Below are 21,809 nucleotides of genomic sequence, written 5' to 3'. Positions count from 1 at the left end.
TCTCAGTAGAGGTCACATAAGGACATCGCCAAATATTAACTTAAACACTGCTGCTCAGAGTCGCTCAATGTCATCAACACAATATTTCACAAAGTTTCTCTCTAGTACGTACAAATACATCATCTTGGAGCTTTTGTTGCCAGCTGTATAAAGATTAACTAATAACTGATAGTGTGTTGCAAAGCTTTTTTGTATAATCAGTGAGGAAGAAAGAAGTTTTTTCATTCATGGGATGTGAGCATCTCTGGCTAAGCCAGCATTTATTTGCCCAACCCTAATTGCCCTTGAGAAGGTGGTGGTGAGCTGCCTACTTGAAACGCTGCAGTCCATGTGGGGTAGGTACATCCACAGTGCTGCTAGGGTGGGAGCTCCAGGATTTTGATCCAGCGACAGTAAAAGAATGGCGATATAGTTCCAAGTCAGGACAGTGTATGACTTGGAGGGGAACTTGCAAGTGATAGTGTTTCCATGCAACTGCTGACCTTGTCCTCCTAGGTGGTAGAGGTCCGCAGGTTTAGAAGGTGCTGTTGAATGACCCTTGGTTAGTTGCTGCAGTGCATCTGTGCATCAATGATTGAGAGAGTGAATGTTTAAGGTGCTGGATGGGGCACCAATCAAGTAAACTACTTTGTCCTGGATGGTGTCAAGCTTCTTGAGTGTTGTTGGAGCTGCATGACTTGTGCCTTGTAGATGATCGACAAGCATTTGGGAGTCAGGAGTCGAGTGTTTTTTTAATTCATTCATGGGATGTGGGCATCGCTGGCTAGGCCAGCATTTATTGCCCATTCCTAATTGCCCTTGAGAAGGTGGTGGTGAGCTGCCTTCTTGAAACACTGCAGTCCCTATGGTGTAGGTACACCCACAGTGCTGTTATGGAAGGTGTTCAAGATTTTAACCCAGCGGCAGTGAAGGAATGGTGATATAGTTCCAAGTCAGGGTGGTGAGTGGCTTGGAGGGGAACTTCCAGGTGGTGGTGTACCGCCCATGTCCTTCCAGATGGTAGTGGTCATGGGTTTGGAAGGTGCTGCCTAAGGAGCCTTGGTGAGTTTTTGCAGTGCATCTTGTAGATGGTATACACAGCTGCCACTGTTCGTTGGTGAAAGAGTGAATGTTTGTGGATGGGGTGCCAATCAAGCCAGCTGCTTTGTCCTGGATGGTGTCAAGCTTCTTGAGTATTGTGGGAGCTGCACTCGTCCAGGACAAGTGATAAGTATTCCATCACACTGACTTGTGCCTTGTAAATGATGGACAGGCTTTGGGGAGTCAGGAGGTGAGTTACTCGCTGCAGGATTCTTAGCCTCTGACCTGCTCTTGTAGCCACAATATTTATATGGCTAGTCCAGTTCAATTTCTGGCCAATGATAACCCCCACAATGTTGATAGTGGGGGATTCAGCGATGATAATGTCATTGAATGTCAAGGGGCAATGGTTAGATTCTCTCTTGTTGTGGACAGATTTGCTTGGCACGTGTGGCGTAAATATTACTTGCCTCTTGTCAGCCCAAGCCTGGAATTGTCCAGGTCTTGCTGCATTTGGACATGGACGGCTTCAATATCTGAGGAGTCACGAATGATGCTGAACATTGTGCAATTATTGGCGAACATCCCTACTTCTGATCTTATGATGGAAGGAAGGTCATTGATGAAGCAGCTGAAGATGGTTGGCCCGAGACACTATCCTGAGGAACTCCTGCAGTGATGTCTTGGAGCTGAGATGATTGATCTCCAACAACCACAACCATCTTCCTTTGTGTCAGGTATGACTCCAACAAGCAGAGAGTTTTCCCCCTGATTCCCATTGACTCCAGTTTTGCTAGGGCTCCTTGGTGCCACACTCAGTCAAGTGCTGCATTGATGTCGAGGGCAGTCATTCTCACCTTACCTCTGGAGTTCAGCTCTTTTGCCCATGTTTGAACCAAGGCTGTAACGAGATCAGAAGCTGAGTGACCCTTGCAGAACCCAAACTGAACATCAGTGAATAGGTTATTACTAAGCAAGTGCCGCTTGATAACACAGTTGATGACCCCTTCCATTACTTTACTGATGATCAGATGGGGCGGTAATTGGCCAGGTTGTGTACGGGACATACCTGGGCAATTTTCCACATTGCCGGGTAGATGCCAGTGTTGTAGCTGTACTGGAACAGCTTGGCTAGGGGCGCAGCAAGTTCCGGAGCACAAGCCTTCAATATAATTGCTGGAATATTGTCAGAACCCATAGCCTTTGAAGCATCCAGCACCTTCAGCCGTTTCCTGATATCATGTGGAGTGAATTGAATTGGCTGAAGACTGGCATCTGTGATGCTGGGGGCCTCTGGAGGAAGCCGAGATAGGTCATCCACTCGGCACTTCTGGCTGAAGATCGTTGCGAATGCTTCAGCCTTAACTTTTGCACTGCTGTGCTGGGCTCCTCCATCATTGAGAATGGGGATATTTGTGAAGCCTCCTCCTCCAGTGAGTTGTTTAATTATCCACCACCATTCACGACTGGATATGGCAGGACTGCAGAGCTTAGATCTGATCCATTGGTTGTGGAATCGCTTAGCTCTGACTATCACTTGCTGCTTATGTAAATTCACCAGGTTGACACCTCATTTTTACGCATACTTGGTGCTGCTCCTGCTATGCCCTCCTGTACTCTTTATTGAACAAGAGTTGATCCCCTGGCTTGGTGGTAATGATAGAGTGGAGGATATGCCAGCCATGAGGTTACAGATTGTAATTGAGTACAATTCTGCTGCTGCTGATGGCCCACAGCGTCTCATGGTTGCCGAGTCTTGAGTTACTAGATCTGTTCAAAATCTATCCCATTTAGCACGGTGGTAGTGTGACACAACATGAGGGAGGGTTTCCTCAATGTGAAAACGGGACTTCGTCTCCACAAGAACTGTGTGGTGGTCACTCCTACCAAACTGTCATGGATAGATGCATCTGTGACACGTAGATTAGTGAAAATAAGGCCAAGTAAGTTTCCCCCTCTTGTTGGCTCCCTCACCACCTGCTGTAGACCCAGTCTAACAGCTATCTCCTTTAGGGCTTGGCCAGCCCAGTCAGTAGTGGTGCTGCCGAGCCATTCTTGGTGATGGACATTGAAGTCCCCCACCCTGAGTACATTCTGCGCCCTTGCCAGCCTCAGTGCTCCTTCTAATTGATATTCAACATGAAGGAGTACTGATGGAGGAGCTGGGGAGGGGAGGGTGCAAGGTGGGGAGCAGAAGGCAGGAAATATCCTTGCCCATGTTGACTTGATGCCATGAGGCTCCATGGGGTCCAGAGTCAAAATTGAGGACACCCAGGTCAAACTCCCTCCCAACTGTATACCACTGTGCTACCACCTCTCGTAGATCTGTCCTGCCCATAGGACAGGACATACCCAGGGATGGTGATGGTGGTGTCCGGGACATTGTCTGTAATGTATGATGAATATAACTATGTCAGGCTGTTGCTTGACACAAGCCCCAGATGTTAGTAAGGAGGACTTCACAGGGTCGACAGGGCTGAGTTTGCCATTGTTGTTTCCAGTGTCTAGGTCGATGCCGGGTGGTCTGTTCATTTTCATTCCTTTTTGTAGACTTTGTAGTGGTTTGATAAAACTGAGTGGCTTGCTAGGCCATTTCAGAGGACATTTAAGATTCAACCACATTACTTTGGGTCAGGAGTCACGTGTAGGCCAGACAAGGTAAGGCAGATTTCTTTTCCTAAAAGGCACTATTGAACCATATGGTTTTTTACAACAATGGTTTCATGGTCACCATTAGACTAGCTTTTAATTCCAGTTTTATTTGTCAAATTTAAATTCCACCAGCTGCCGTGGTGGAATTTAAACCCGTGTCCCTAGAGCATTCCCAGAAGGAAAACACAGTTTGGATCAGTATTCTTGTTTCCCAGTTTTTACTGGTGTTCCATTTTAAGATATACAAAACCAGTTCAGATCAGTATTCTTATTTCCCAGTTTTTTGCTTCTGGGTTAACCTGGGCCTCTAGATTACAAGTCCATTGACATTACCACTACACCTCCAGCTCCCCGTATTTGCATTTTTAGGGTGTCTTTCACATCCTCAGATATTCCCAAAGTGTTTCACAGTCAATTCATTACTTTTGAGGTACAGTCACTAATGACATGTAGATAAACATGGCAGCCAATTTGTCCATAGCAAAGTTTCACAAACGATAAATGAAAGAATGATCTGCTGATCTCTTTTAGTGGCACTGATTGAGGGAGGACAGTTAATCAGGAGAACTCCCTGCTTTTTTTTGAAACAAACAGGGCCTGAGTTTAATGTATCATCTGAAAACTACCATTTCCTGAAAACTGCACTGAAATATTAGCCTGGATTATTTGCCTTCCACTATCAGCTTGCACTGGCAAGAACAGCTGGAACGGGAGTAGGACATTCAGCCTCTCAAGCCTGCTTTGCCTGTCATTTAGGCCATTGCTGATCTGTACTTTATATCCAATTGCCCACCTTTGAGCTATACCCCTGAAACCTTTAATTAACAAAAATCTATCAGTCGCCTTTGAAATTTCAATTGGTGCCTCACAGTCTTTGGTGGGGAGAGATGCAGATTTCCACTACTCTTTGTGTGCAAAAGTGTTTCCTGATTTTGCTCCTTAATGACCTCGCACTAATTCCCCTACTTTTGATTTTCGTACTGGAGGAAACATCTAGCCTGCTGAGTTTCTTTATTATTTTAAACACACTGGGGAGAATTTACCCCAGTGGGGCCCGCTCGCCGACACATAAAATGATGTGCGGTGACGTCGGGTGGTCATCCCGACATCACCATGCGTCATTTAGATTTTCAGTTCGGTGGGCATGCAGCTGAGTCAGCTGTGCGCCCGCCAAACTGTCAAAGGCCTATTAAAGCCTGTTTAAAATTAATTAAATGAGCTGCCCGTCCAGCCTTTAGGTTGGTGGGCAGGCAAAGAGCTCAGGCGGCCTTCGCATTTTTCATGGAACCTCATCCACAGGCGGGATGAGGTTTCATGAAGTGTTTATAAATTAAATAAATTTTTAAATTAATATTCCTTGACATGTCCCAGCTCATGTGACACTATCACATGAGGGGACATGCCTTAAAATATTTTCAATTCTTTATTTAAATGTTTGAACCTTAAACAAATCTCCCTGATGCACATCTGTGCCTCAGGGAGATTTCTGTGCTCTTTCGCGCACATGCTCGAAAGAGCGCAGGCCCCAACTCAGGGAACCTTAATTGGCCTGCCCACATAAAATGGTGGCACGCACCTGATCGGGGGTGCTGATCAGGTTCGCGCTGGCTCCCGCCTGCCCCGGCACAACTCCCCCAACGGGGGGGAAATTCAGCCCACTGATTAGTTCACCTCCTAACCTTCTAATTGCAAAAGAATTACAAACCAGATCTATCCAATCCAAAACAAAAACAGAATTACCTGGAAAAACTCAGCAGGTCTGGCAGCATCGGTGGAGAAGAAAAGAGTCGACGTTTCGGGTTCACACGACCCTTCAACAGAACTGAAGTATAGTTAGGAGAGGGGTGAAATATAAGCTAGTTTGGGGTGGGGGGAGAGAAGTTGAGGGTGGGGTGGTTGTAGGGACAAGCAAGCAGTGATAGGAGCAGATAATCAAAAGATGTCACAGACAAAAGGATCAAAGAGGTGTTGAAGGTGGTGATATTATCTAGGAAAAGTGCTAATTAAGAATGGATGGCAGGACACTCAAGGTACAGCTCTAGTGGGGGTGGGGTGGAAAGATTGACAAGGTATTAGTTGTAGATTTTAAAATAATGGAAATAGGTGGGAAAAGAAAAATCTATATAAATTATTGAAAACAAAAAAAAGTCCGCAAGAAAGATCCAAACCTCCCTGTCGCTTGCCATTTTAACACTCCACCCTGCTCTCTTGCCCACATGTCTGTCCTCGGCTTGCTGCATTGTTCCAGTGAAGCCCAACGCAAACTGGAGGAACAGCACCTCATCTTCCGACTAGGCACTTTACAGCCTTCCGGGCTGAATATTGAATTCAACAACTTTAGATCTTAAACTCCCCCTCCCCCCATCCCCACCCTGTTTCCTCCCCCTCCCTTTTTTTGTTTTTGTTTTCAATAATTTATATAGATTTTTCTTTTCCCACCTATTTCCATTATTTTAAAATCTACAACTAATACCTTGTCAATCTTTCCACCCCACTCCCACTAGAGCTGTACCTTGAGTGTCCTGCCATTCATTCTTAATTAGCACTTGTCTTAGATAATATCACCACCTTCAACACCTCTTTGATCCTTTTGTCTGTGACATCTTTTGATTATCTGCTCCTATCACTGCTTGCTTATCCCTACAACCACCCCCCCACTCAACATCTCTCTCCCCCCCACCCCCCACCTTAAACCAGCTTATATTTCACCCCTCTCCTAACTATACTTCAGTTCTGTTGAAGGGTCGTGTGGACCCGAAACGTCGACTCTTTTCTTCTCCACCGATGCTGCCAGACCTGCTGAGTTTTTCCAGGTAATTCTGTTTTTGTTTTGGATTTCCAGCATCCGCAGTAGTTTTTTGTTTCTATCCAATCCATCCTCATAATTTAACCCTTTAAACCCGAGTGCCTTTCTGGTTAACCTGCACTGTAGCCCCTCCAAGGTCAGCATAGCTTTCCCTGAGGTTTGGTGCTCAAAACTGAACCAAATACTCCAGATGCCTGTGACCAATGCTCCTTATAGTTTGTGAAAACTGTTGGCTCTATGACTGGTTTATGCAGCTGAGAAATTTGTAAAACACATTTTGAAATCTAACCTCTTGGGCCTGCAGGAAATCAGACAGGGGGGTGGAATCATAGAATCATAGTTGAAATAGAACTGGAGATTTATCATTTGGCCTCCTGTTCTGATCCCACCAAATGTAATTCAGAATTGCAGGTGCCAAGAACAGAATCCCTTCAGCTGACAGTGTTCTTAGATATGCAGTTGCTGTCCCAGTCCAACTTTAATGTTGCCTTGAGCAGGTAAGTTGCTTTGGCTTTCCTGACAGGCTGAAGCTAACAGAAGTAGGATCAGTAGTGGAAGAGATCCCTCTAGGTAAGTTTATTCCATTCCTTATTGTGGCCAGGATGAGCAGGGGCACTCCCCTGGGTGTCACTAGGGAGATGTTGATATCCCCTGCCCCGGAATCCCATCACCCTCCACCACCTGTTGACCGTGCAAGTATCCCTACCCCATGTGCTCAGGCAACAACCAATTTTAACAGTGGGCAGTTACTTCCCAACAACTTCCTGCCCATTTAGACAGAAAAGTGGCCATCCAAGAGTCTTAGATTTTTGCATTCTAACTTAATGTTCAGATAGCAGCTCATGGGAACATTATATAATTACTAATCTTCTTATTAGAATGGAGAACTAATTCCCAACTATTTACTGTTTCCATGGAGGACCATGCCTCACTGTGACTATGTTAATTGATCAATTAGCTAGTTAAATAAACTGACCTAGTATAAATCCATAAGAAGGAGGTATGGGGGTGGGGTTTGATTTGTATCATTCTCACAGACAATGGGCCAGATAATCAAATTAAGTAAACTGGATCTGCAGTAGTCTATAACAAAAGTTCATTCAACAGGTCCTGCAGGATTTGTGGATCGAGAAACAAGGTTAACATTTCAGGTCAGTGACCTTTCTACACTAAGGTTTGGAGGTGAAGAGTTGATGTTTGTCTCAGTCACTTATGATTACAACAAACTGGACAAATGTTAGCCCATAACAGGGTCCTGAAATTTGCATCTTTATTGTGCACTTAACATAGAGAAACATACAAAGGTGTTTCACAAACTGTGAAATGGTTGCTGAAAAGGAGGTAAGAAAATAGTTAGGTGTGGTGAACGAAGGCATGGTTAAACACGCAAGCTTTATAAGCAAAATTTTGAAGGCGGACCTGTCAATTGTCTGCAATACCAGAGCTTGGACATAGGGGATAGAGCTGTTTTGATATAGCCCTACAGTGTTTCTGTCTGGATTGTACATGGTGTATAGCTACATTGGTTTGCAAAAATAAAGTATATTAAACAATTAGTGATATCATTCATTTCAATTTGAACTCTTTCTTTGACAGAAGTGCATTACTTAATCTGAGTTTAAAGAATGCCCTGAAGAAAGAAAGTGTGGGAGATGACCTGACGCTGCAGGCGTGGTCGAAGGAAGGAAAGGAGAACCTCAATGTATGGGGCCAGTGTGAGGAGATCAGAAAATTAACAGGGAAATTACGAAACTCGGAGACCATCATCAGTCTTTTGAAAGAACAGCTGGAACTCAACTCTTCCCAGATTGGAGAAGGGCGCTTTAATCCAGAGCTCATTGTAAATATGGCCAAAGAAATTGAACGACTGAAATCAGAGCTTAGCTTATCCCAGACACAACACTCAAGCCAAACCGGGGTGCATGTGCGTGACAGAGGGACTAAGCGAGCCAGACCCTATTCACTGGACCTTGGAACTCTGTTGTCACAAGGCAATGAAGAGACCCCAAGTGCGATTGATGCTGTTCAGCAGGTTAGTTTGAATAAACAAGTGTAATTTCACAGAAAATGAACTAACTTGTAACCAACACTTTATTTTTAAATTAATTCACTGAGCTATATATTCGGATATATATTTCTGGAAGCCATTGTCCATTTTGATTACATGGTGTTTGCAGGATGGTGTGATGGTTTACAGTGAGTATATTGCATGTGAAAAGCTTGAGCTTTATTGTTGGGCCAGGTTTCTTTCTGGGTGTTGTTTAGGTATAGGCACTGAGTGAAGCCCTATGCAATAGTGGTCATCAGTTGGGATCATTTCCTTTCATGATTGCTGCTTTATGTCATCAATTTGGTCACATTTACACCAGTTCTATATATAGGCTTCATTTTTTTGATGACTAATGTGCAGGAACCAGCTACTGAAATGTACCCAAACTAAGCTACATAGGGCAGAATTTTTCCATTGGTGGGCTGGGGGGCGGGGCCCGCTCGCCGACGCGAAAATGACACGGGATGACATTGGGGAGAACGCCGGACGTCATCCCACCCCATTTAAATATTCAGGAAGGTGGGGGGACAGCGCGATCAGCTGTCCGCCTGCCAACCTGTCAATGGCTAATTCAGGCCATTAACAGGATAATTAAAACAATTAAAGGCTCTGCCCGTCCAACCTTAAGGTTGACGGGCAGGCCAGGAGCCCCAGTGGGCTTCTGATAAAACATGAAACGTCATCTACTGGCGGGATGAGGTTTCATGTCGGTTTTAAAAAACTTTAATAAAGTTTCTGTGATATTTATTAACATGTCCCATCTCGTGTGACATTGTCACATGAGGGGGACATGTTAATAATTTTTTTATTTTTCTATTTTTAAACTTTCAGAAACTTTCAGCGATCTCCCTGAGGCAGCACTTAGTCTCAGGGAGATGTGCACTCTTTTGTGCGCATGTGCGAAAGAGCGCACTCTGGCAGTTGGGGAATCCCCACACACCCGCACAGGAAGCACACAGCGCTTGCCGTTGGGCGGGTCTTAATTGGCCGGCCCACTTAAAATGGCGGCGGGGCCCGTTTCGGCAGCGGCGATCGGCTGCCGCTCGCCACCAAGCTGGTGGGGCCCGCCAGCCCATCAAGGGCAAAATTCTGCCATATTGTTTTTGATTGCCTGACCTGCAGTGCACTTTCCCTTTTGCAGGGATACCCCTCAGTTACTGAAACTCAGGGCAGAGATTGACAAGAACTAAATCTGACTAAGATTAATTCTGGAGTTTATCCAGTGAAAACCACATAACACTTAAGCTAAATATCATTTAATTCAACTAGACTATAACATCTCCTTTTATATGATATACACACTCTTATCAAAATTTCCATGTTCTCTTATAGACTTTTTAAAAAAGATTTTACGCAATTAAATTTCCTTCACTTTTTGGCACTGCTCTCCTGAAGGTACTGACTCATTTTGGCCTGCAAGGGCAAATTCAGTGAAACTGCTCCTTCTCCCCAAGTGGAACCCTGCTATTGAGAGCACAAGTTGTAGATAGGGCTGTCCTGTAAGCTGAATGTGCTTTGTAGTTTTGTGGGTACATTGGTACCTCATTCTTCTTCATATTTAAGCCTAAACAATAGATCTAAGATTATTTAAGCATGATAGTGACAACGTTTGGTGATTATGACAAAGGTAAACTATCCCTCCTTGTCCTCCTCGATCTGTCCACAACTTTTGACACGGTCAGCTACCCCATCCTCCTCCAGTCCTTCTCCACCATTGTTCAGCTCGTGGGACTGCAATCGCCTGATTCCATTCTTATATATCGAATCATAACCAGAGGAAGATAGGAGCTGTTACACAGGACACTTGTGACAAAAAACTCATCACATTATACAAAAAGAAAGATGACAGAAGAGATTGCAACAACTACAGGGGCATCCCACTCGTTGGCATCACTGGGAAGGTCTTCACTAGGGTCATGCTTAAAAGATTCCATCTCCTTGCAAACTTAGTGTATCCAGAAACACAGTACGGTTTACGTGCCAACAGAACTACTGCAGACATGATCTTCTCCATACATCAGTTTAGGGAACAAGATATACATCTTTACCTTACTTTTGTAGATCTCACTAAAGCATTCTACACTGTCAGCAGGGCAGGAATGTACAAGATTTTGGGGAGAATTGGCTGTCCACCAAAGCTCCTCCCTCAGTCTCATCCGCTCCTTTTTTGACAACATGCACTGCACTGTACAGTTTGATGGCACCACTTCTAACAGTTTCAGGGTGGAGAATGGACTGGAGCAGGGCTATATCCTAGTCCCCACTTTGTTTGATATTTTCTTCTCCATGCTCCTCACCTTTGCCTTCCCAGCAGATCTGGAAGGAGTTTACCTGCACACTAGGTCAGATAGCAAGCTCTACAATCTGTCCAGACTGAAGACAAAGACAAAAATTTAGCACATCTTGATCAGAAAACTCCTCTACATGAATGCCAATGTGCCAGTTATTCACACACAAACTCAGCTACAAAGACTCATGGATTGTCTCTCCCATGTATGTAATTTATTCTCTCTGACTATTAAGCATCAAGAAAACTGTGGTTATTGGGCAGGGTGTCACGCCTTCACCCTTGATCACCGTAAATAACACTTCGCTGAAAGTAATTAGCAATTTCTGCTACCTTGTTCCACTGTGACAGACAATCTGTCTCTTGATGCAAAACTTGATACACACATAGGGAAAGCTACCTTTGACCAACTCACAAAACATGCATGGAATAACAGCAAGCTGACTCTTAAGACCAAGATGCTGGTTTATGAGGCCAGTGTTAAATGCTATATAAATACAAGTTGTTGTTGTTTTGCGATGGGCATCATAGCAAGTTCTATCCTGTTCAGTACAAAGTGAGGCAGGTAAAAAACTCTACAGGGTAGGTATGTGGGAGTGGAGAAACAAACAGAGAGAACAGAATACCTGAAGAAGGTTAATGCTTTGTCAATTGTCAATGACAAATCGCAGCCAGAGAATTAGCAGCAATAAGTCCTCTTCCTGCTCCCACATATGTTACCCTCTGGCCCATCCTATTTCTCATCTATATCCTGCCCTTCTGTGGCATCATCCGAAAACACAACACCAGTTTCTACATATGTATGCTGACAACGCCCAGATCTACCTCACCACCACCTTTCTCGACTCTTGCACTGTTGCCAAATTATCAGATTGCTTTTCTGATACCTGGTAACAGATGAGCAGAAATTTCCCCCAGTTAGATATTAGGAAGACCAAAGCCACTGTATTTGCTCCCTGATACAAACTCCATTTCCTAACCATTAACTCATATTTTTCTCCCTGGCAGCTGTTTGAGGCTCAGCTAGAATGTTCACAACGTTGAAGTCATACGTGACCCCAAGATGAGTTTCCAACCACATATCCGCGTCATCACTAAAACCGCCTATTTCCACCTCCGCAACACCTCTCAATTTCACCCCTACCTCATTGCATCTGCCACTGAAGCCTTCACCCACGCCTTTGTTCCCTCTAGACTTGACCATACTAACATGCTCCTAGCCAGCCTCCCACACTCTACCCTCCATAGACTTGGCATCATCCAAACTCTGCCTGTGTCTTTGTTTGCACCAAGTGTCATTGACCCATCATTTCTGTGCTCACTAGACTCCATTGGCTCCTGGTTAAGCAATGCCTTGATTTTAAAATTCTCATCCTTATTTTCGAATCCCACCATGGCCTTGCCTTTTCCTATCTCTGTAATCTCCTTCAACCCCACAACTCTCCGAGATATATGCACTCCTCTAATTCTGGCCTCTTGAGCATCCCTGATTTTAATCACTCCACCATTGGTGGCCTTGCCTTCAAATGCCTAGGTCCTAAGTTCTGGAATACTCGCCCTACAGTTCTCTGTGCCTCTACCTTGCTTTCATCCTTTAACATATTCCTTAAACTTGGGCAAAGGGATAAATTTTTTGATCATCTGCCATAATATCTCCCTATCTGACTCAGCATCATACTTTCTTTTGTAACGCTTCTTTAAAAAGCCTTGGGACATTTGATTATGTTAAATGCTATATAAATACAATTTGTTGTTGTTGTTGTTGTTTTGCGATGGGCATCATAGCAAGTTCTATCCTATTCAGTACAAAGTGAGGCAGGTAAAAAGCTCTACAGGGTAGGTATGTGGGATTGGAGGAACAAACATAGAGAACAGAATACCTGAAGAAGGTTAATGCTTTGTGATATGTATGGTCATTTGTGACTTGTAAAGTTGCCTTCTTTTGCAGAAATAAAATACTTCTTGTATAGAGCTCCATGAGGCATGCAACACAAAGAATTCAATGCAAGATGCATGGCTTATGAATCATTGCCTTGCATCACATGGGGGAATGGATTTGACACTAAACACAAGTTTATTCCTTCTGGTTGCATTTGTGAATGATTTCCTTGTTGCATTTACTGAAGTTTTTAAGGTGTTGCGCTGCAGTACAGACATAGTTAGCTTTCAGGGCGATACTTCTCAATAACAAGCTGGCTTGTGTGTGTGTATATTGCTCTTGAGCCAAATCCAGCACAAACATCTGGAACTGGAATTCCACTATTATTCCCAGTGTCTCGTGGCTGTTGATGGTCACAAGGCTCTGGTAAGAGGCTGGCAAATTCCCCAGTTTTATTGCTAATAATAGAAGTTATTCAACTGTAAGTTTTCATTTTCATCTTAACCTTTTGAGATTACTGAGGACAGTATCAAATAATTTCTAACAAATTAGACTGTGACATTGTGTCCTTCAATGCACAACCTCCCCTTCCAATGTGGACTGAGCTTTACAGACCAGCCAAGTATTGGGTTCGGGGCTACGTTAGCTGATCTCACTGGTAGTGATGATGCTATAGTTGGTTTCTAAGCTTTATGCTTGGCTGACAGGAAAAAGCAACTACCTTTCCAGTCCTTAATCACCATCCAATGATTTGCTTGATGCCTGGTATGTGTTGATGTTAGTTGAGGGTAAGATCAGACTGCTCCAATGGCCTCCTATGATCAAACACACACTGGGCTTACACCTGTAGAATGACCACCAGGGATCGTGACCATTATGCATGGATCCGAAAGTCAGCAAATGTCCGCACCCTCAGAGGGGACTAGATAAAATTGGAGGGGATAAACTATGAGTGGTATCACTCTATCCCTGTAATGTGCTTGTAGCTACTCTTATGAGAAACCTTACCACAGCGATCGCTATAAAGTCTTTTAATAGCTGCCACTCTGGGGTCTCCCTTTAACTATTCGCGTTTGTTGTGTTATGTTGTTTAGGCCACTTTGCAAGGTGTCAGCCCATGGCAACATGCGGATGCCAGCCTGGGACAGCAATCCAGACTCAGACAGCAGTCCAATCAGCTTCAGACTGAACTAGCTGAATACAGACAACAAAACAAGGAGTTACAGGAGAAGCTTGTCGTGACCGAGGCCACTGTCAAGGCGCAGGACAACCAGTTGCAACAATACAAAGACTTACTCAGTATGTATCCTGTTCAGTCTGCCTATTAGCAGGAAGATCCTTAACAAAATCTTGTACAGTGAGTTGCTTTGGTTGTCTGCCACTGTCCTTTTTGAAGGAGCTGTGTATTTACATTTCAGTTTAGGGAAATATTTTCAATCTCAATATAATTCCTCCGAAGGTATTGGGATGGGGGGAGGGGTGATTTGTACCTGGGACACAGTGTAAAATTGGCCCACCCACTGACAATGTCCCTCACACTGTCCAAGTTCCCAGACAGTCAGGCCCATTTAAATATTCTCGGCTGAACTCACAGCATTTGCAGTGCAACTGATGTGTTCTTCATAAACGGAGAATGGATAAGAATTTTGCTGTCACATCTTGCCACTGAATTGGCGGGCCCATGATCTATGCCAGCGAAGGCAAAAATAATCTTAAATTGGGTTAGTTTCCTCCTGCTGCTTACAGCAATGCTCTGCAATCAATTGCACAGCTAGAACTGACCAATGGATTTTAAAACAGCACCCTCCCTCACTCTCAAGACTCTGGCAATCCTGAAGGTCGTGATACCCAGACATTCTACCCTGGGAGCTATTGTTATTAAAGCCATAGATGAGAGAAATATTCAGCAAGGTGTATTGTATATCATATATTACATAATATAATTGTTCATTTGTGGACATAATATGGGACCACATCTAAAAGCCTGCTGAATATAGATTGTACCCCAGATTCCACTCTCCTACTGCCCATGCTGCCCTCCCTGTCTAGGAATTTTGGGGTTAGTGTGTTTTCCTGTTCACGCTTCCACGTTACACCAAAATTGTAAATCATAACTTTGCCTCAGTAGAAACTTAGGTTACTGTGCTGCTCACCCAAGTGAATCACCCAGATAATGAAGGAGGTTGGGAGATAGTGGAGACACTACCCATAATTTTTCAAAAATCTTTGGAAACAGCAGTTGTGCCTAAGGACTGCAGAGTGGGAAGCAATACATTCTGTTCATGGGGAATAAGCAAGGACATTATAGGCCAGTTAGTTTTATCTTGATTGTACAGTAACTTAGAGTCCGTAATACAGGATGGAATCAGTCAATATTTAGTACGCTATTCAGGGACAATCAGCATGGATTTATAAAGGGAAGGCTGTGATTGACTAACTTAGCTGATATTTTTGAGAAATATTATGGATGTATATATGGATTTTTAAAACACATTTGATAAAGTGTCACTTAAGAAACTTTCATTTTGAGTGAGATGTTGTTAATGGGAATGTAACCGCATGGTAGAGAGATGGCCAAGGGCATAAAACAACAAATAGGGGTAAATGGACATTTGACACTATGTATAATGTTGGTAGCTTGATTTGAAGACTCTTTAAGTTTCTGTGTATGTCTGATACATAACTAATCCAAAAAACAGAGCTAACAAACTCACTGTCTGAAGAACGCCACAAACCTACATCCTACCACTTCATGGTACAGGGCATTAGAGTTCCATTTACCACACCAAAATAGAAGCCAACAGCAATATTTAATTTGTACAGTGGAATCATCCTTTTTGACTTTTACTCTGTGGTTACAGCTTAAAGTACTATCCTTTGTCCATTCCTCAGCTGAATCATCGGTGGAACAGGACAGTAAACAGGTGCAAGTAGACCTGCAGGATCTTGGTTATGAGACTTGTGGAAGAAGTGAAAATGAAGCTGAAAGAGAAGAGGCTAGTAGCCCAGGTAAAGGTTGCAGCACCTCAATGAGGCAGAATCTGTCAGAAAAATGCATTGGTTTTCTTATGGCAGTTTAACATTGTCATAAAGAGCTCTGGAGCAGGGAACTGTCCTCCATATTTATGTTTCTACTTTTGCAACTTCTTATACCAAGAAGAGTGGGAACTTAGGTGCACATTTTTGTTGTCAGTTGAGAGCTGATGGCTAGCCATGAGACCCACAAAACTCTGGTCCCCTGCAGTTCTGAGAATGGATGTTGCACTTGAAATGTTAACCTGTCTTTCTTAGAATGCTGATGGAGTTTCACTGCATTTCCAGAATTTTTTGTTTCAGTTTTCTAACATTTACAATTTATTTATTTATTATTGCTTCAATGTACTTTCCTAGCTGTGATGTTGATGGTTACTACTGTTCCAATCAATGCATTGTAATATAGTGTTCTGTATTCCCAGCAAACCCTCTGAGTCTCTAAATACTTTTCCTTAATCAACTTCTTATTTGCCTGCATTGCTGCTGATGTTATTGCTGGTGGAAGAATTCAATACTGTTGACTCATTTCTTTGACTTCGCTTTTCAACAGAGGAATGCAGTTCAGATGTATTACCTCAACTGCTATTTATGTCTGATAATCCTCCTGAGAACCTACCACTATACTGCTTTCATTGAAAACTGATAATCATGGGCCGTAAGTTCCTCGGAGTGGCAATCGGCATCGGATTGCCACTCTGTGCCCACTTACGTACGCCAAATTTATTCCATGCCTGTCTCGCCCAACCTTCCAATTCAGGCTGGGCGAGATCCAGGCAGTGCAGCTGTCTCCCAAGATCAGTATCGAAGTCCAGCACTGTCAAATTGAAGGAGGACACACCCCGTTTATTACGGCACTAGCTCCTGTAAAGCAGGTAAGTTTAAAGGTCCATTGAAATTGACAGGCCATGGAAAAGGTAAGTGCCTAAGGAAAGTGAAAAGAATTTGGGAGGGGGTGGAGGTGTTTGGAGGTCAAGTGGGGATGGGGGAAGGGGTTCGGACATACAGGAGGGGCTGAGAGGGGGGGTCGGACATCGGGAGGGGCTGGGATGGGTTTGGACATCGGGAGAGGCTGGGAGGGGGTTGGGACATCAAGAAGGGCTGGGCTGGGCAGGTCAGACATCGGGAGGGGCTGGAGGGGGTTCGGATATCAGGAGGGACTGGGGGGTTTTAGACATCGGGGAAGGGCTGGGGGGTCGGACATCGGGAGGGGCTGGGGGCAGGTCGGACATTGGGGACAGGTCAGACATCGGGAGGGGCTTGGGGGCAGGTCGGACATCGGGAGGGGCTGGGGTGGCGGGGTGGATATTGGGGAGGAGCCGGACATTGGGGAGGGGCTGGGGGGGTCAGACATCAGGGAGCAGCTGGGGTAGGGTCAGACATTGGAGGGTAAGATTCGGGCCCGCCGGTGAGGTGAATGGAATCCCATTGGGGGGGGTCAGCAGATGGGGGACAGCGTGGCGGGGTGGTGATGGTTGGTCAGGGGCGGGGGCGTTCCTGGGGGGTCGGGGATGTGGAGGGCATCCTGTGGGTGGATCATTCTGGATCTTTACAATAGTTAACCTTTTCTGGGTAACTATTGGTATAACCCCGGCTGCACCATCCTAAGTTTGCGATTTAAATCACACTTTCAGATGGTTCCCAGCACAGCGCAATTGTCCAGAAGAAGTGTGCACTTCTGGGCAATTGCTGTGCAAACCCTTACCTAAGTACTCCCCAGAGGCATTCCCCAGCGCATCTTTGGGATACCCCCCAAATCCGACTCTGGGGAGCACGGAGGTTATGGCCCAATAGGCTTAATTCTCATATTCTTACTTATTAGATTTCAATATAGTTGGTGCAGCGTGATATCATTAAGATATTGCTATTAGGGAACCTTTTGCCCTGATTCTACAGCACTAATGATGGTCAAACTATAGCGTTGGCTGTTGTTACTCCTCTGAACCTGACAGCAACTTCTGGAGCAGAATCTTCGGCTCGGTGAGCAGGGGCAGGGCCTGCTCACCAAGGTGTAAAATGATGCACGGTGATGTCAGGCGTGCGTCCCGATGTCACTGCACGTCATTCAGATTTTCAGTCCGACAGGTGCGCAGCCGAGTCGGCTGAGCACCCGCCGAACTGTCAGAAGCCTATTAAGGCCAGTTAACTATCAATTAAATCAATAAACTGAGCTGCCTGTCCAACCTTAAGGTTGTTGGGCAGGCAAAGAGCCCAGGCGGCCTTTGCATTTTTCATGGAACCTCATCCACGGACAGGATAAGGTTTCATGAAGGTTTTTAAAGTCTTGTAAAAAATTTTTAATAAAATTAATAGACATGTCCCAGCTCATGTGACAGTTTCACATGAGGGGACATATCTTAAAATTTTTCTTTCCTTCATTAAATTTTTCTGAACTTAAACTAATCTCCCTGATGCAGCTCTGTTCCTCAGAGATTTCTGCGTTCTTTCCCAGGCCCCGACTCAGGCAGCCGCCACCCCCCCCCCCCCCCCCCCCCACCCCCACTCCCCCCAACACCACCCGCACAGGGATTGCTCAGCGCTCCCGGGTGCAAGTCACGCTAGGCGGGCCTTAATTGGCCCGCCCACGTAAAATGGTGGTGCGCAGCCGATTGTGGGCAGTGATCGGCTGCGCACACACCCGTGCCCACTCCCACCCAGCCCCCCCCAATCCAACGGGGAGAAAATTCTCCCCCTGGAGTCTATAGATGCACAATTAAATGTGGAAATCCAGGATTTGTTGTCAGTGATCCAGTGCTTCTCAATTGGGGATTCTGTTGAAGCTCTGCAGACTAAAATCAATTAAATATCATTGAACCGATGAGAACTTCCACTTTTATAGTATTAGTCTTGCTGTAAAAACTCTTCAAAAAGTCACACCTTGTTGAATGATGTGTAACTGTGTTATTAACGGCATAATAAATTCATAATTACTGCTGGACAACACTTCTGGCCGTGCAAAACTCGTTTTATATTTGTGGAATGTCAGTTTCTCCATTGTGGTGATTAAAAATTCCAAATTCTTAAAATAACAATTTTTTTTAAAGTTTATTTATATTTCAGCTTCTACCTTAATCCCATGTATATGTCCCGATCTTTATTTTGCTCTCTGTAAAATGATATTAAAAAGTGAAGGACAATCAGTGCTACTAACTTCCTGGCTTGCTGCCTGTGAGAATTCTTCAATGTAATTAGCTGCATACCCTGCTTGATAATATCACTGGTGCTGGACATCAGGACTTCAGCACAATTTTACTTGGGTTTCTGCCTGTTAAAGGTTGTAATATCTAAATAACCTCAGATCATTCCACGACATCATCCCCACCACTAACAGTGCTTTGTGACATGACCCACACCCCTCACTCACCAGAAACAGGCAGGAGGGGAAAGTTCAAACAACATATCTGAAAATCAAATGTTTTTTGCTTTTTGAACATTAATTTTGTAAGCATTGTTTAATTGGAAAAGTTTTTTTTGAGAAGCTTAAGTGGATATTCTCTGCTCTGAATGCTGAACACTGTTGTTAGTGAAAGCAGAAGTGTTGCAGAAACCTGCCCTACATATTTTACAACAGTAAGTAAAGTAAGTGAATCTGCCTTAGTGAATTATTCATTAAACTGAATCAATTTTTTTCATAAACTTGGTTCTCCATCAAGGGGAGGAATATTAGTGCTGGAGGATGGAACCCCTTTTGTGAGAACTCTGGTCAATGCTCCCAAGCCTGTTTGACTTTGAGTGAGGTCGAAAACAACTCAAAGCCCGATTAAGGCCGGGGATGCGATGTTTCCAGTGAACTTAATAGCAAGAATTCATTTCTATCTTTTAGTTCAGTTTCCCATCTAGCGGGTGCCCTGATGAACAGATTTTCCAGTCTCTGGCATTTGGGAAGGCAGTGAGAGCCCGCTATGAGGAGGAAGGGGAAGAGCAAGCCAATCTGTGCATGGGTGGGAGGGAGGAACAGACAGCACTTGGTTGGGGCAGTGGAGAGAGAGCCCAGATCAGTTGGGGTTGGGGATAGAGTAAGTTGACAATTGGGGAAGGGTGTGGAGAGAGCCACACTTGGGAAAGGGAGGGGGTGAGGAGAGAGGAAGAGCCCATAATTGGGGGTGCTGGGGTTAGGGTTAGGAATATGTCCCCCAAACTGTTACGCACAGATCAGTTGCCATTTTTTGTGGCAATATATAGTGAGGCATGCCATTGTCCTATCTTGGCAAGGGGTGACACTTCATCAGCATATTTAAATCAGGCACCCACACAATACTTGATCCAAATTTAACTTAGATGATCCTCCTCAATCCCAATCTGCTGATGGGAAAGAAATGAAAGAAAAATATTATAATGAAGCCCTTTTGTTAAATTTGTAAGGACATCCATGGCCTGGTTGGGCTTCCCCCCAACTGTCGTGCCACTCACTGATTGTAAATATTGAGGCCACATGTTTTAAATCCAACCTTGGAAAGGAACTGCCAACTGAGCTATTGTGACATTTTACCATTCCTATACACACCGTCCTGTGATCTCTGTGACGTTCCCAATGACGTAGCCCAACAAATTCTGAAGAAAGGCATCAGACAGGTTTGTTGACGAGTTCCCACCTCTGGTCTCTTCTCCCTGGAGCGGGCTGGGTCCAGACCTAGCAAAACCTGGCCCCATGGTGGGATGCCAATTAAGCATGTTGAATGACTAAGTATCGGCAACGTTCATACCATGGGGCAATTTTGGCAGTGTTCTGCGGGCCTTCTGCTATGTCAGGACCCTGGCAACCAAGACCCTGCTTCACAGCAGGTTGTCAGAGCTGCATGAGAATTGAAAGAGTCTTAACAGCTACCGGCAGAAAATAGCAAGGCTGCTGTCTTCCCATGTCACAGCATTGCCATTGAGTGAGGACTTCCTGAAGGTAGATGTCGCTGATCATCATGAAAGATCATTAACTTGAAATGTCAACTTTGTTTCTCTGTCCACAGATGCTGCCTGACCTGCTGAGCATTTTCTATTTTTTATTTTGCAAGACTGTTTGGGTACAAAAAAGTATTGACACAGTAAATGTAGAGTTAGGAAACTGAGACTCCAGTGATAGAGCCTGAATATGCCTCGAAATGCTTTTTGATGGCTGTTGAATTGAAGAAGGACAAGATTAGGCTCATAAGAACATAAGAAATAGGAGCAGGAGTAGACCACACAGCCCATTGAGCCTGCTCCGCCATTCGATACAACCATGGCCGATTTTGGGCTTCAACCATATTTCCTGCCTGCTCTCCATATCCCTTAATTCCCTGAGAGATCAAAAATCTGTCTATCCGAGCCTTAAATGTATTCAACAACGGAGCATCCAAATCCTCTGGGGTAGAGAATTCCAAAGATTCACAACCCTTTGAGTGAAGAAATTCCTCCTCATCTCGGTTCTAAATGATCAGCCCCTAATCATGAGACTGTGCCTCTGTGTTTTAGATTTCTCTCTCAAAGATCAACCCCCTCATCCCAGGGACCAATTTAGTGAACCAAAACTGCACACAGTACTCCAGATGTGGTTTCACCAAAACCCTTTACAACTGTAGCCAGACTTCTTTATTCATGTACTCCAATCTCCTTGCAATAAAGGCCAACTGCCATTTGCCTTCCTAATTGCTTGCTGCACCTGCATATTAACTTTCTGCGTTCCATGTTCCAGCACACCCAAGACTCTTTGAACATGAACACTTACAAGTTTCTCAGCTTTTAAAAAAAATTCTGTTTTTTCATTCATACAACCAAAGTGAATAACTTTATTTCCCTATTGTATACTCCATCTGCCACTTTGTTGCCCACTCACCTAATCTGTCTATATCTCTTTGCAAACTCTGTGTCCTCCCCACAGCTTACCTTTCCATCTGGTATGGTATAATCAGAAAACTTACTCTTATAATCAGACACATTACTCTGTCTCTTCATCTAAATCGTTAATATAGTTTGTAAATAGCTGAGGCCCCAGTATTGATCCTTGCAGTACTCCACTATTCACTGCCTGCCAACCTTGAAAAAGCCCCATTTATGCCCACTTTCTGTTTTCTACCTGTTAACCAATCCTCTAGCTATGCTATTATATTACCTC

General features: G+C 44.3%; 1 protein-coding gene across 2 annotated transcripts in view; it reads left to right on the top strand.

The window, feature by feature from the left end:
- The window catches only part of pde4dip (phosphodiesterase 4D interacting protein), a 545,686-nt gene that overhangs the window by 432,523 nt on the left and 91,354 nt on the right, over window positions 1-21,809 (top strand). For both annotated transcript variants that reach the window (XM_078561344.1, XM_078561345.1), the window contains 3 exons: window positions 8,075-8,510; window positions 13,789-13,993; window positions 15,587-15,703. In XM_078561344.1, coding sequence (XP_078417470.1) covers window positions 8,075-8,510; window positions 13,789-13,993; window positions 15,587-15,703 — 758 coding nt within the window. The remainder of the gene's footprint in view (window positions 1-8,074; window positions 8,511-13,788; window positions 13,994-15,586; window positions 15,704-21,809) is intronic.

The sequence above is a fragment of the Cetorhinus maximus genome, chromosome 17 (assembly GCF_964194155.1).
Source record: "Cetorhinus maximus chromosome 17, sCetMax3.hap1.1, whole genome shotgun sequence".
NCBI lineage: Eukaryota > Metazoa > Chordata > Chondrichthyes > Lamniformes > Cetorhinidae > Cetorhinus > Cetorhinus maximus.
This window is presented reverse-complemented; position numbering and strand designations above follow the sequence as displayed.